The 11,696-nt window shown below is 36.9% G+C and overlaps 1 protein-coding gene across 22 annotated transcripts in view; it reads right to left on the reverse strand.

Moving 5' to 3' along the window:
- Positions 1–11,071, reverse strand: part of LOC123766937 (transformer-2 protein homolog beta) — a 43,376-nt gene extending 32,305 nt beyond the window's left edge. For 12 of the 22 annotated variants that reach the window (XR_011229643.1, XR_011229634.1, XR_011229614.1 and 9 more), the window contains exons 1-5: positions 10,855–10,882; positions 5,815–6,346; positions 4,305–4,405; positions 2,534–2,687; positions 728–904 (exon numbers count right to left, since the gene is read on the reverse strand). Coding sequence is in view for 6 of the 22 variants with exons in the window: in XM_069330995.1 (XP_069187096.1) it covers positions 728–904; positions 2,534–2,687; positions 4,305–4,405; positions 5,815–6,346; positions 10,855–10,867 (977 nt within the window). In the remaining 16 variants the exon portion in view is untranslated. Of the gene's footprint in view, positions 1–727; positions 905–2,533; positions 2,688–4,304; positions 4,406–5,814; positions 6,347–10,683; positions 10,813–10,854 lie in introns of those variants that run through there. The other 10 variants (XR_011229621.1, XR_011229603.1, XM_069331140.1 and 7 more) reach the window with 4 other exon arrangements.
- Positions 11,072–11,696: the final 625 nt, after the last annotated feature.

Raw genomic sequence — 11,696 nt, forward strand, 5'->3', positions numbered from 1 at the left:
TATCATTAACCCTTATATATTATTAATCCTCATGTATTATTGATCCTTCTTTAGATGTATTATTAAATACAAGTACTTAAGGAAATTCCAGTTTCAATCCTTCCTTTGTGGTCTGACACTCGCTCGTTAATTTTCGTGATTTACAAACACACAATGTATACATATATACTAAATAGAAAGAATGCTACATGCCAAAAAAAAAAATGTTTTCAAGTACAAGTGTCTGAACTGATTCCACAAAATTAACTTCTGGAGTAATGTCATAGAATCTGGGAATCTATTATATTTCTATTTACATGTTAAAAAAAGTGCTCATTAAATATCACAGCTAAAAAATAAACAGAATAAAATCTCATGACGAGAGATTCCAATGGAACAATTAAGAGACATGACAGAAAGGCCCAATACGAACATTCCTATAAAAAGTGACTTAGAAAATGACACAAAATTGGCAAGATGAACAAAGTGAATCTCAATTTAGCATCTGCCATATAGAGCTGTAATGTTAAATGATGCTGTGTGAAATAAAATAAAGGGTGTTCTGGGTGACAGAAAATGGTGGCCCACTTTTATTCAAAAGGTTCCTTGCCATCTCCTACTGTACATGGAAACTGAATAAACCTTAGGGCAATCAAGAAGTCACCATTTGATATTTTACCTACCCACTGAAATTATGGTAACAGATGGGCCATTGACCAATTCTACAATGTTCAGAGAGCTAACTTACCCTGGAGGGGTTGGAGGTCGTTTGTAGCCAAACTTGGTGTCGGTGCAATTCCGAGAGAAATGTCCCAGCTCTCCACACTGGTAACAACGCAAATTTGGGTCATAACCTCCCCTCATCCGACCTCCACGTACACGGGGTCTTGCCTGTGTAACCTTGATTCGGCAGTGACCAATCATTCTGAAATAAAATTTTGCCTTGAAAAACAACAAAAATGAAAGAACAACTTTATACAGAAAATGTAGTTCTTCAATCATCAAAACAAAAACTTGAGGTAACAAAATTCAATGTAGTGGGACCTATAAAAAAAAATAGACCTCAAAATAGTAAATTTTATAATCTATTAAAAACACAAGTAACAAATTTTCAAAAATAATAATTTGGGAGAATATCCAGACAGCGTTACTCCTTTCCATCAACATTTTTTCAAACAAAAAATTCTTCCTGTGATTTAAATATCAAATGCAATTTGTTCACAAGAACCATTCACAAGGTGTCTGTCTGCTTCTTGGAACTTGGAACTAAATATATATTGTCCACAAAAATAAATGGCATATAAATGTTTAGTAGTATCAATAAATCTCAAAGAGTTGACCAATTTCTAAGAAAAAACAATGGACAAAGCTGATTTCATTTACTGTACCTTGAATGTTAGCAGGAGCAAAAGAAACAAAAAATTAATGAAATTAGGTGGTACGGAAAATTGGAAAAGCTTGTACTGTACATGTTTACTGAAATGAAAAGTAAATTGACTTGTTTAATTTGTAAACGACAGGTGGCTGCTGTCAGATAGTACAGCGTTTATTGGCACTATGAAGCTAGCCATACCAACAAATATGATATGCTATATACACGTGGCAAATTATGAGAAGACATCTATTAATTAAAAGCTTTCATGAAGTCATTGAGAGGTGTATTACATGATTTCTCATGAAATAGCTCTCCTTTCAAAGTCTTTCTCAAACTGGAAGTTTATACAAATTAAAACAAAGTATATGTTAATAGCTACCAACTCCATCTGTCAAGAGAAATGGCAAGCTTTTGCAAACATAAGCCTCTCAAGAAATTCAACTGCCAAATTGATCAGTGAATTATAAAACAATATTACCCTTATAAAACAATATTACCCTTTAACTGTTTGTCACAATCAGGGATGTGATCAATATTAGTCCTCAACGTGTCACAATATGGGATATGTTAAAATACCACACAATTTAAAACTCCTGCCTCCGCTCCTCAGCCCTCCAGTAAACAAGACATCTTGGGGGAAAAATGTTGGGGTTGAAGGCCTCAATACTAACACAGCATCCATGCATAGTGCATGCAGCACTGCCAAGCAGTTCATGCCCATACCACCACAATGATGAAATAATTAAGCAACGGCTATCATTAAGCAACTATCATTTATCAATGATAGTGCTACAGAAGACCCAGACAGTGATGAAGACAATGTACAAGATTCAGGTATTAGTGAACCTGATACAGGTAATGATGTCCGCAGTGAGAGGCACACAGCCACAGCAGACCAGTGCAGTGTGGTGTGTACGCATCACGCATTGGGACATGTTCCTTTAGAAAATGATCACGTGGAAAAATTATTCACACTTGGGGTATATTGACCAAGATTCTGACAACAATAGTGTTTTGCCTTGAGTTTGCAATGACCATAGCAAATTAGGCAGCATTTTGCTTTGTCATGTGCCAATGCAAATATTTATCATGTTTTTATCACAGGCAGAAGCACAATTTATACGATAAATAAATATTTATAAAACAGAAATGAGAGGCAAACAATACGTAATAACTTACATGCCATCTGTCTCCTTAAGAGCCCGATCTGCATCTTTCTGGTGAGCATAAACAACAAATGCGAAACACGGAGGATTACGTGCCATCCAAATTTCCCGTAGACGACCATACTTCTCAAACACTCTCTCCAAGTCACGTTTACGTGTGTCAACATCTACAGATAAAAAGAACACAGTATTAATTTTAAAACCAAAGATGCTGGTTTGGTTAGCCTTGCAGACAAAACATGTAGTAAGTGAAGTTTATTCTGGTGTTTTTCTACAACTGTATAATGTGTACATATAAGACAATACTGTATTATAAATTAACCTCATTATCCAGATCAACTGATACCTCTGGATGTTCAGATAACTGAATATACTGATTCCTGAAGAAAGTTGTATATCATTAGGGCTGTCAGGGTAGGTATGAGAGCACTTCGTGCATCTCTTCACACTAACTTTGCTTAACTAGTAACTATTACCAGTTTTTCTTAATAGATTCTTTAATTAATAAGACTATATTTTTCAAATCTCTCTCTAATAAAGACAAGATAACATGGATATGATTATTCGCTCAATAAAATAGGGGAAAACATTACCACCACCAAGTCATCCCCCACCTCCCAAATGATGTGCTAAAAAAGTACAGATCAAAATTGTCACAAGGGGATACATGGTCCAATGACAACAGAGGACCTCCATTCCTTCGACTGAAGTTGCCAGCCAGCCAGTGATAGCTATCACCAAATAATTAAAATAAAATAATACGAGAAAGCAAAGTAAAGCAAGATAGCACTATTAATCCTGTAACGTTTGTGATGCCTAGTCGTCACTTGCTCAAAACGCCAGAACGTTCAGATGACAACCGTAATAGTCATTTTCAGTCATGTTGGCTAATTTTCACTCGCCTTTCGTTACTTTATTTTCCTTGTAATGTATTTTTGAAAATACCCTTATAAAGTACAACTCTCAGCTTAAAAGCAATACCAAACTGAACACTTTACTATGCATAGTAACTTCACAGTATGAGTTGGAATTAAAATAAAGTGATTTGCCCTTGACGTTGGCAGCACCTAAAATTGGTCAGAGGCAAAAATGTGAAAGGATTAATACACTATCTTCCCAGGGGACCAGCCAAAGTATCAGGAAATCATCCAGAGATAACATTTGCCAATTACCTACCACACAAAATGATACTTTACTGATTGTAAATATTTTCAGTTCTTTGCAAACTACTCTGCCAGAAAAGTATATTTGTTTTCTTGTCAGTCATACGCCAATAATGTGCATACATTTGAATAGTAATTATTTTTAAAAGGTTAGGAAAATCGACATATGTTAAAAATGTGAGGAATGTTGGATTGTTCATAGCTTTTATATTCAGCCCCATCAAGCCTTGCCTTAATTTAAACTCACACATTTTGTATGGCTTCAATACACTGGCAAATGTATTTGTGAACATTTTGACACTACATAGTCAATTCAAAACTAAGAAAACAAAGAGTATAAACATTTCAGGCATAGCTGAACCAGACTAAGATGCCCAGAACATTTACATTCAGGAATATGCTGATGGCCAGAACATTAAGTATCAAAAACACCTAATTCAGCAAAATTGTAAAGGTCCAAATAGAATACCAGGAATCTTGTACACTATTCAACAGTATATTAATATATAATACAGAAGCAGCCCAATAAGTTCTTGTTTTACAAATTATAATGTATACATCAAACATCCAGAAAAGAAAGAGAAATACAGTACAACAACCACCCAACAAAACTCCACTTGCCTAGTTCTGCAACGTGCAGCCGAGCACCATCTACTGGTGTCCCACTCCTTGACCTTGATCTTGAACGCCTTCTAGAACGAGATCTTGACCTCCTTCGTGACCTGTCAAGGATAAGAATCCTAAGCATAAATCAAGTTAATTTCATAAAATACTGATATATCTGATTTCTCATTATCTCTTGGTACTATCCATTACTGACGAGCTAATCCCATGTACTGATAAAAAATGTTTAAGTCTTTCTAATATTTGCCAGGAACAAAGTATCCTCCTCACCTGTAATCCACAAAATTCTATTGAAAGGACTTCAATTCTCCTACTAGTTTAGATGTATGAATTCAGGCAGTGGTCTGTGCACATTTTCTTGTCAGTGATATATCCATCTCTAGTGTTATGCCACCAAATTTGCCATTTTTACTTTCTTGGTTACAGTAAAAAAAACTAACCTATGGCAACACAGTTCTTTAATCCTTGTACTGCTCCCATCATCCATCAATCTTAAACTACCCTCATCGTCCAAAGACATCGTCCAAGTTATATATATTTCAAGGCAGTAAATATTTGTTAACAATGCCTGACATACCCCTTTCCTTCTAGCTAGTGTGCACATCATAAATAACCAAGTTTCAATTTATGCCATGCAAAATTGCTAGATTTTGCAAGCATTGTTAATAGTGAAAATATATTTGAAGATATGAAAGGGAATATTATCCTTAAGATAAATTACTATATTCAACTAACAGAAAGGAGACAGTGGGTGTTAGCTGGCACAAAGCCACACCACCAACCACACTTCATTGATACAAAGAAGAGCAAATTTAATTCTACAAATTACAGTGATGATAAATACTGTAGTACCATTATGAAATTGGTACAATTGATATTCGCATGATTGCAGTGATTGTGATGGGAGCAGTTGTGTTTGCGATATATTTTTTCCAGTTTCCATTTGGGCTACAACACAAACTTCGACTGGAAATTCATCATATAGGTTAGATTTTGCTTCATTACTTTGATAAGAATCATATTTTTTAATGTTACCCTATGAATGAATGATTTGGGCAGCCCATCCTCCTAAAATGATAGTACTGTACTGTACTTATAGCTAAAGTGTGCACATCATAAGTACTAAAGTTTCAATTCATACAAGAACTGGAAAATCTGACAAGAAAATGGTAAACGTGCAAATATGTAGTGATGGACCATCAAATGTTAAATTTTGTATTACTTAATTTGGCCAAACTGGAAACTTTAACTGCAACATTAAGTATAAAATCTAACCTAACCTCTCCTAGCAATCCTAGGGTCCAATATAGGTATATACAATATATATATATACATACATCACTTTCTAAATTGAGTTTATCTGACACTTATGGAATCTGATAAAAGAAATGACCAAGCATAACATAGGGCCTTTGTCAGGTTAAGGATTATGTCAGGTAGCAAAACTATGGTTTATACTTGTATATTTTACAATAAAGAACCTGTATCCCAATGAAACTTTAATTACCTGGATCCTCGAGAACGCGATCTAGATCGAGATCTCTTCCTGCTTCTTGAGTGTGACCGTCTAGTCCGTGAACGAGAACGACGCTTACTTCGGGAACGAGAACGTGATCTCCTTGATCGAGACTTCTTCTTTGCTACAGAGGAGCTTGATTTTTGGTCCTTGCCAGAATCTTGATCTCTCGGCTTACTCTTACTTCGACTACGTGAGGAGCGTTTTTCATCAGCATCCCCACGCCATTCAACCATATCTTTGTTTTCTGGACTCCTTGATCGACTGTACTCACGCCGATTATCAGATTTCTCATTATCAGAATCTCCTCTCATGCCATTTTCCTTCCTGTCAGGTGATTGATCCTCATCAGAGCCATGAAGTCTGCTGTCTCTATTCCCATCATCAGAATGATGACTCCCATCAACTGACCGAGAACGAGATCTGGTCCTTGACCTACGATCATACCTGCCACTATCACTGTCATCTCTATCATCTGCCTCACGTCTTGCATTATTTTCTTCTTCAGAATCGGAAGACATTTCTGTAAAGAAAATAATTATAAATACTTAAAGGATATTTCTGTATTTGTAAAATACTTAACATAATAAATGAAACTGCATTATGCCTATTGGCCAGGAGGTAGCTCTTTGTATCTTCCAAAACTCATTTAAATAGGTAACATGTACTTGAAACAATCTAGTGATTCCACATTAACACTTTCGCGCTCTCCGCAAAGGTCACTCAGCCAACCGAATGTGCGCGCTGCGTTTTTATCGCTTAAGCGTAAAAACAAAAATGTGTATACTCTTTTTACTCTTCTGACCTTAGTTCTTATGCTACGTATTTCATTTTGGTACCAACGTGTTCGCAATAAAATTCTCTAGAAGAACATCAGTAAAATAAGTCACGAAACATATAGGGATACCAGCACCAAATAAATAACTACGTAGATGACTCGCCGTGAGCGCCCATCAGCAACAAAATGTTTTTACTCTTGGGATTGTAATCACCTCCACACTTGTTCTACAGCGTTAATTTTGGTATCAATAGACTCGCAATGAAATTCCCAACACGGTGATATGAATATAAGCGTAGAATAATGATGCAGCCCGCCCGCAAGAGTGTGGGAAGTGGTGAAATTGTTTTCCGGTATCGGTGACGGGACGACGCACGGCGCTTTGAAAGTTTATACTTATTTCACTCTCATGACATTAATTTTTTATGTACGTCATTCATTTTTATGTCAATGTGTTCGCAATAGAATGTTCTATGTGCCCATAGGTAAAAAATATCAACAAAGCGTAAGTTAGAATAACGACAAATATAAAACAACGCTGGAACATATCAGTGAGCGTCAAACACACACGAAATATTTTTACTTTTGTTATGTTTGTCAAGTTTATACTTGTTGCACACAGTTATTTTTGGTTGTATATTGATCGGAATAAAATTCCCTAAACAGACATATGCATATAATACATGATATAGGGGAAGAATTACCAGTATAAACGGCTAAAGTCACCCACCTGCAACCCGTTTGGGACAAAATACCATTTGATCGAAGTTATCCACACCTTTCATGAACTTATTGTACCATGAAGCCAAGTGGTGAGAAAGAGAGCCTCATGGCGCGCAGTTTGAAACAAACCCAAAGTAAATCGGATAAAAATTGAATTTTATACAAATATTTTAAAAGTTGACATAACTTTATGTCCACTATGCGTTAGCGTTAGACGAAACCGAACGCGCCGGCGCGTCCAGATAGCGCGAAAGTGTTAATTATGTTAACCAGTAATTTGTTCCATAAATCAACCAACTTATTTCCTAACTAGTATTTATCCAGATCTTTCATGGATTGAACAAAAAAAAGAAATACAAATTTTCCAACAAATACAGTACAGTAGCTTAAATTGTTTAAAAATTAATAATTTCAATATATGAAAAACGTACTAATAGTGTACAGTACTGTACAAAACAAATTTAGGGCTCTTGACATTTATAAAGGCTTAGTTTCCATTCTATTTGTTTATAACAAATGAGGAATTGTGTGTTATGGAGAGGTATACAAGTCTAGGTACCCAGCTGCAGGGTCAGAGGTCAAAGCCTGTCATTGTCCTCATTCAGCACCCTTAAACTGCACAAATCATCACATGTATTGAGTAACTGTCGAGAAACTGCTCACGACATCGTATGATGCTTTGGAGAACCACGCAAGATATAAAAGTCCTGTGGCAACACAGGGTTCACATCAGCTTCTTCAGGGCTCTAGTAACCCTCCCCCATCTTTAAAAGAAATCTTGAGTTCCTCACTTTCCTTCTAGGGCCTTAATTTTAAGATTTAGGCTTACAGTATATGTATACATATATTATTATGAATAAGTTATGTGGGTGTCTGTATATCCAGACATACATTTTTTTCAAAGTTATACATAATAGACAGTGCCTTTGACCTGTTAGAAAAAACTAAATAAATAAAGTGAGAAACAATGAAAATAAATCAACAAAGTTATCCCCATGCAGCACCTCAACTCATTTTACCTAAAAATATAAAACCTCTCCAGGCCACCACAGCTTAACCACAAGAGCGTGAGACTTTTTAATTGGATTTTTGTGCTTCCTGAAGGCTAATTAAGTCATAGGAATTTTTTTTTTCAGAACAATTTTTTTCTTGAGCACATGAGGGTATGTCGGCTATTAGCAGTTAGCAGTCTAAGCGTTAAGAAATACTTGAAATTACACGGGGTTCTCACTCTAAGCAAATCACATGCTAGTGAATTCCTGGATGGTCCATACAGATTGTGTTCAATGTTCAATTGATGTTAAATGACATATACTGTACAAATATTTGAGAGGATTTAAAGCCATCACTGAGGCTGAGCATTGGGATGCAGCTCTGCAGTATTATGCAGCATCAAGTAAACATTCTCCATGTACTGTATAGTTCATTTTGGTGAAGACTCACTGTACAGTATATAGAAACTAGTAACGTGATTTAATATTCAATTTTGTGTTCTGAGAGTAAAGATGGTGGACATGTGACAGAGAAATAGCAAAAATAAAAAAAAAAAATATTACTGGTTTAATATAATGAAGACTATGGTACATTATACCGATACTAATATAGTACAGTGGAAGCTAGGTACTCAAACAGCTAACTCGAACATTTCTGAATTCGGACACTATGTTCATGTTCGGTACTCATCCATTCACAGTACTGTACTTGGCATTTACACAAACATGAATCACAACCGTGATAATGGTAGGGGACTCCCCTGCCAAAGAATAACATCTCTTTTTCCTCTGCCTTAACACCTTCCACATATCCTATCAACTCTCCCAAGTGCAAGTAAAGAGTGTAGTGTTAGCTTTTATTTCATTTAATTTTTGCATTAATATATTTATTTTTGTCATCTGGTATGGATTAATCCAATTTACATTATTCCCTATGGTAAAAAAAAATCAGTACCAGTATTTGAACATTTCAGCATTCATCCTGACTTCAGGAACCAATTAAGTTCGAATACCAAGGTTCCACTGTACATTTCACTATCAGTAAAATGTTAACAAATTGTGCTTCATTTGGGCAATTTAAGAGCCACACAGCCCCTACTGAAAGCTAATGTGATACTCACCTAGTACTCACCTACCAATAAGGACATTGAGATTTATTTCTAGAAGCATTAGCAATAAAACAGCTGTTATTCTTAAGCTGTATCTTACTCTTGTTAGAGCCCATTTAAATTGTGCAGTTCAGTTTTGGTTGCCATACTGACGAATGGACAAATTCACTAGAACGCATCCAATGTAGGATGCCAAAATTAATCCCGCAAATTAGAAACCTTCCATAGAGATTTAAGAAGCTTAATTTACTGTATAGAAAGGCAGAGAATTAGGGGTGAGAATTGAGTGTACAAGTACAGTTGATAAATGAGCATAACAAGGGAGATACTAAAGCATTACATATATCAACACAATAGAAAACAAAACAATGGATATAAATTGGATTAGTCTATATTTAGGAACAGTCGAGGGCCACAGAGCTAACAACGCTGCAGACCAGGCATGACAGGACAGATCTCATCAAAACTTATAAATACTGAACTGTATGTTGATCCGGACAATTTCTTCAGAGGGTAACAAACACAAAGCAGCAGCTGCAAGCTCAACAGGCCACAATGTAGGACAAAATCTGGGATGCTTTTTAACCCACAGGGTTACATACCCGTCGATGCCGGAAATGCCAAAACTTAAAATCCAGCTAGAGAAAATCAGGACAAATAGGAAGACCTTTGACAAGCCACCAGCTTCCTGTCCTCATTGAGGCCACTAGTGTTAGTGGCCCTCACGTAAATTCAAGTAACTACTGGTTTGTTAACAGGGTTATGGATTCCTGAAACAAATTACTGGGTAAAATAATAAACACAGGATCTTTCGATTGTTTTAAGCATAGGTTAGACATATATACGAGTTTGGGGGGATATGAATAGATGCTGCCTCGTATGGACCAACATACACTATGGATGGACTGCCTCGTATGGACCAACATACACTATGGATGGACTGCCTCGTATGGACCAACATACACTATGGATGGACTGCCTCGTATGGACCAACATACACTATGGATGGACTGCCTCGTATGGCCTACCACCTCAATTATCTTGTTACGTTGTGCCGTGTTACAAGGGTCTAACACGATACAGTACAGCAGTAGGGTACACTAGGGGTACAAGAGCATTACAGGGACCACATCTACCACCACCCCCCCCCCCCCCCCCCTTCAGGCAGCAACCACTTCACCTCCCACTCCGGCTGCTTCCCTCCACACACATCTCCACCTACATCCTCCCTCCCTAACACATATATACAGAGACATACTGTTGTATGAAGGCGAGGGTGATGCTGGGGAGGCAAAAGAGGCGGGAGTGCCGGAGTGGCCGCTCTACAGCCTCTCGTGGTGTACTTGGCACCGCCGACACAACCAACCCAACTCCCACTCTTTTTTTTCCCTCCCCCGCCTCAACGCCCTCTTAATTCCCCCTCACACACCGTCAGCTCTCATCTGCGGGTCATCCCGGGCGTCTCCATCAGGGGATACACACGATAGGAAGGCGCAGGAGATGATAATTTACCTGGAGGATGAGTTGGGAATCAATAGTGAAAGCGTCTGCACACAGTGATGGCGGCCAGACTCTGCACGCGCCTCCCCCCACCAACCCTCAATATTCCTGCAACTCACCTTCTCACACTTCACACTATGCTACTATACAATAATTTCATGCCTGAATTACATATTATGAAAATGCTATACGCCGTTGAATATTAATGTTGATTTGTCATTGTAGTAGCATGTATGTAAAATTCTAATTCTGTGTATATTTAACGAAATCTTTGACTTAACGTGTTACAGTTTCATGAAAATTCTGTTTAAGGATTATTTAGTGGGATTTGTTTCTTTATGTACTGCATATGTATAGGTAATCAATTTTATTAAAACCTATAAAGTGTCGTAATCTGTACTAAAGAATGGCATTGGGCGTTCCTATATTATCTACAACACTTTAAAGTTTAAAGAAAACGGAAGTAAAATAAATTTCGAATCATAAAATTTAAAATAAAAGCAATTTATGTATTAGTGATGCAGTAATTAGTTGCTTCCCCAAAATGCGTTGTTTTGTTCGTAATTCACACGACCTGTTCGGAAACAAATTATTTAAAAAATTCAAATTATACTCTGCTTTTCTCGTTGGAAAGGTTGACAAAATCATAAACAAATGCTCTAGAACCTCATGTATAATTATATTGGTGGAGAGTTACGCTGGTATAGGGTCTTTCCACTATAGAGAGGGAGTATAAGGATGCCGGGGCCAGAGGCCATCAGCACCTCGCCT

The sequence above is a fragment of the Procambarus clarkii genome, chromosome 1 (genome assembly GCF_040958095.1).
Source record: "Procambarus clarkii isolate CNS0578487 chromosome 1, FALCON_Pclarkii_2.0, whole genome shotgun sequence".
Taxonomy (NCBI): Eukaryota; Metazoa; Arthropoda; class Malacostraca; order Decapoda; family Cambaridae; genus Procambarus; species Procambarus clarkii.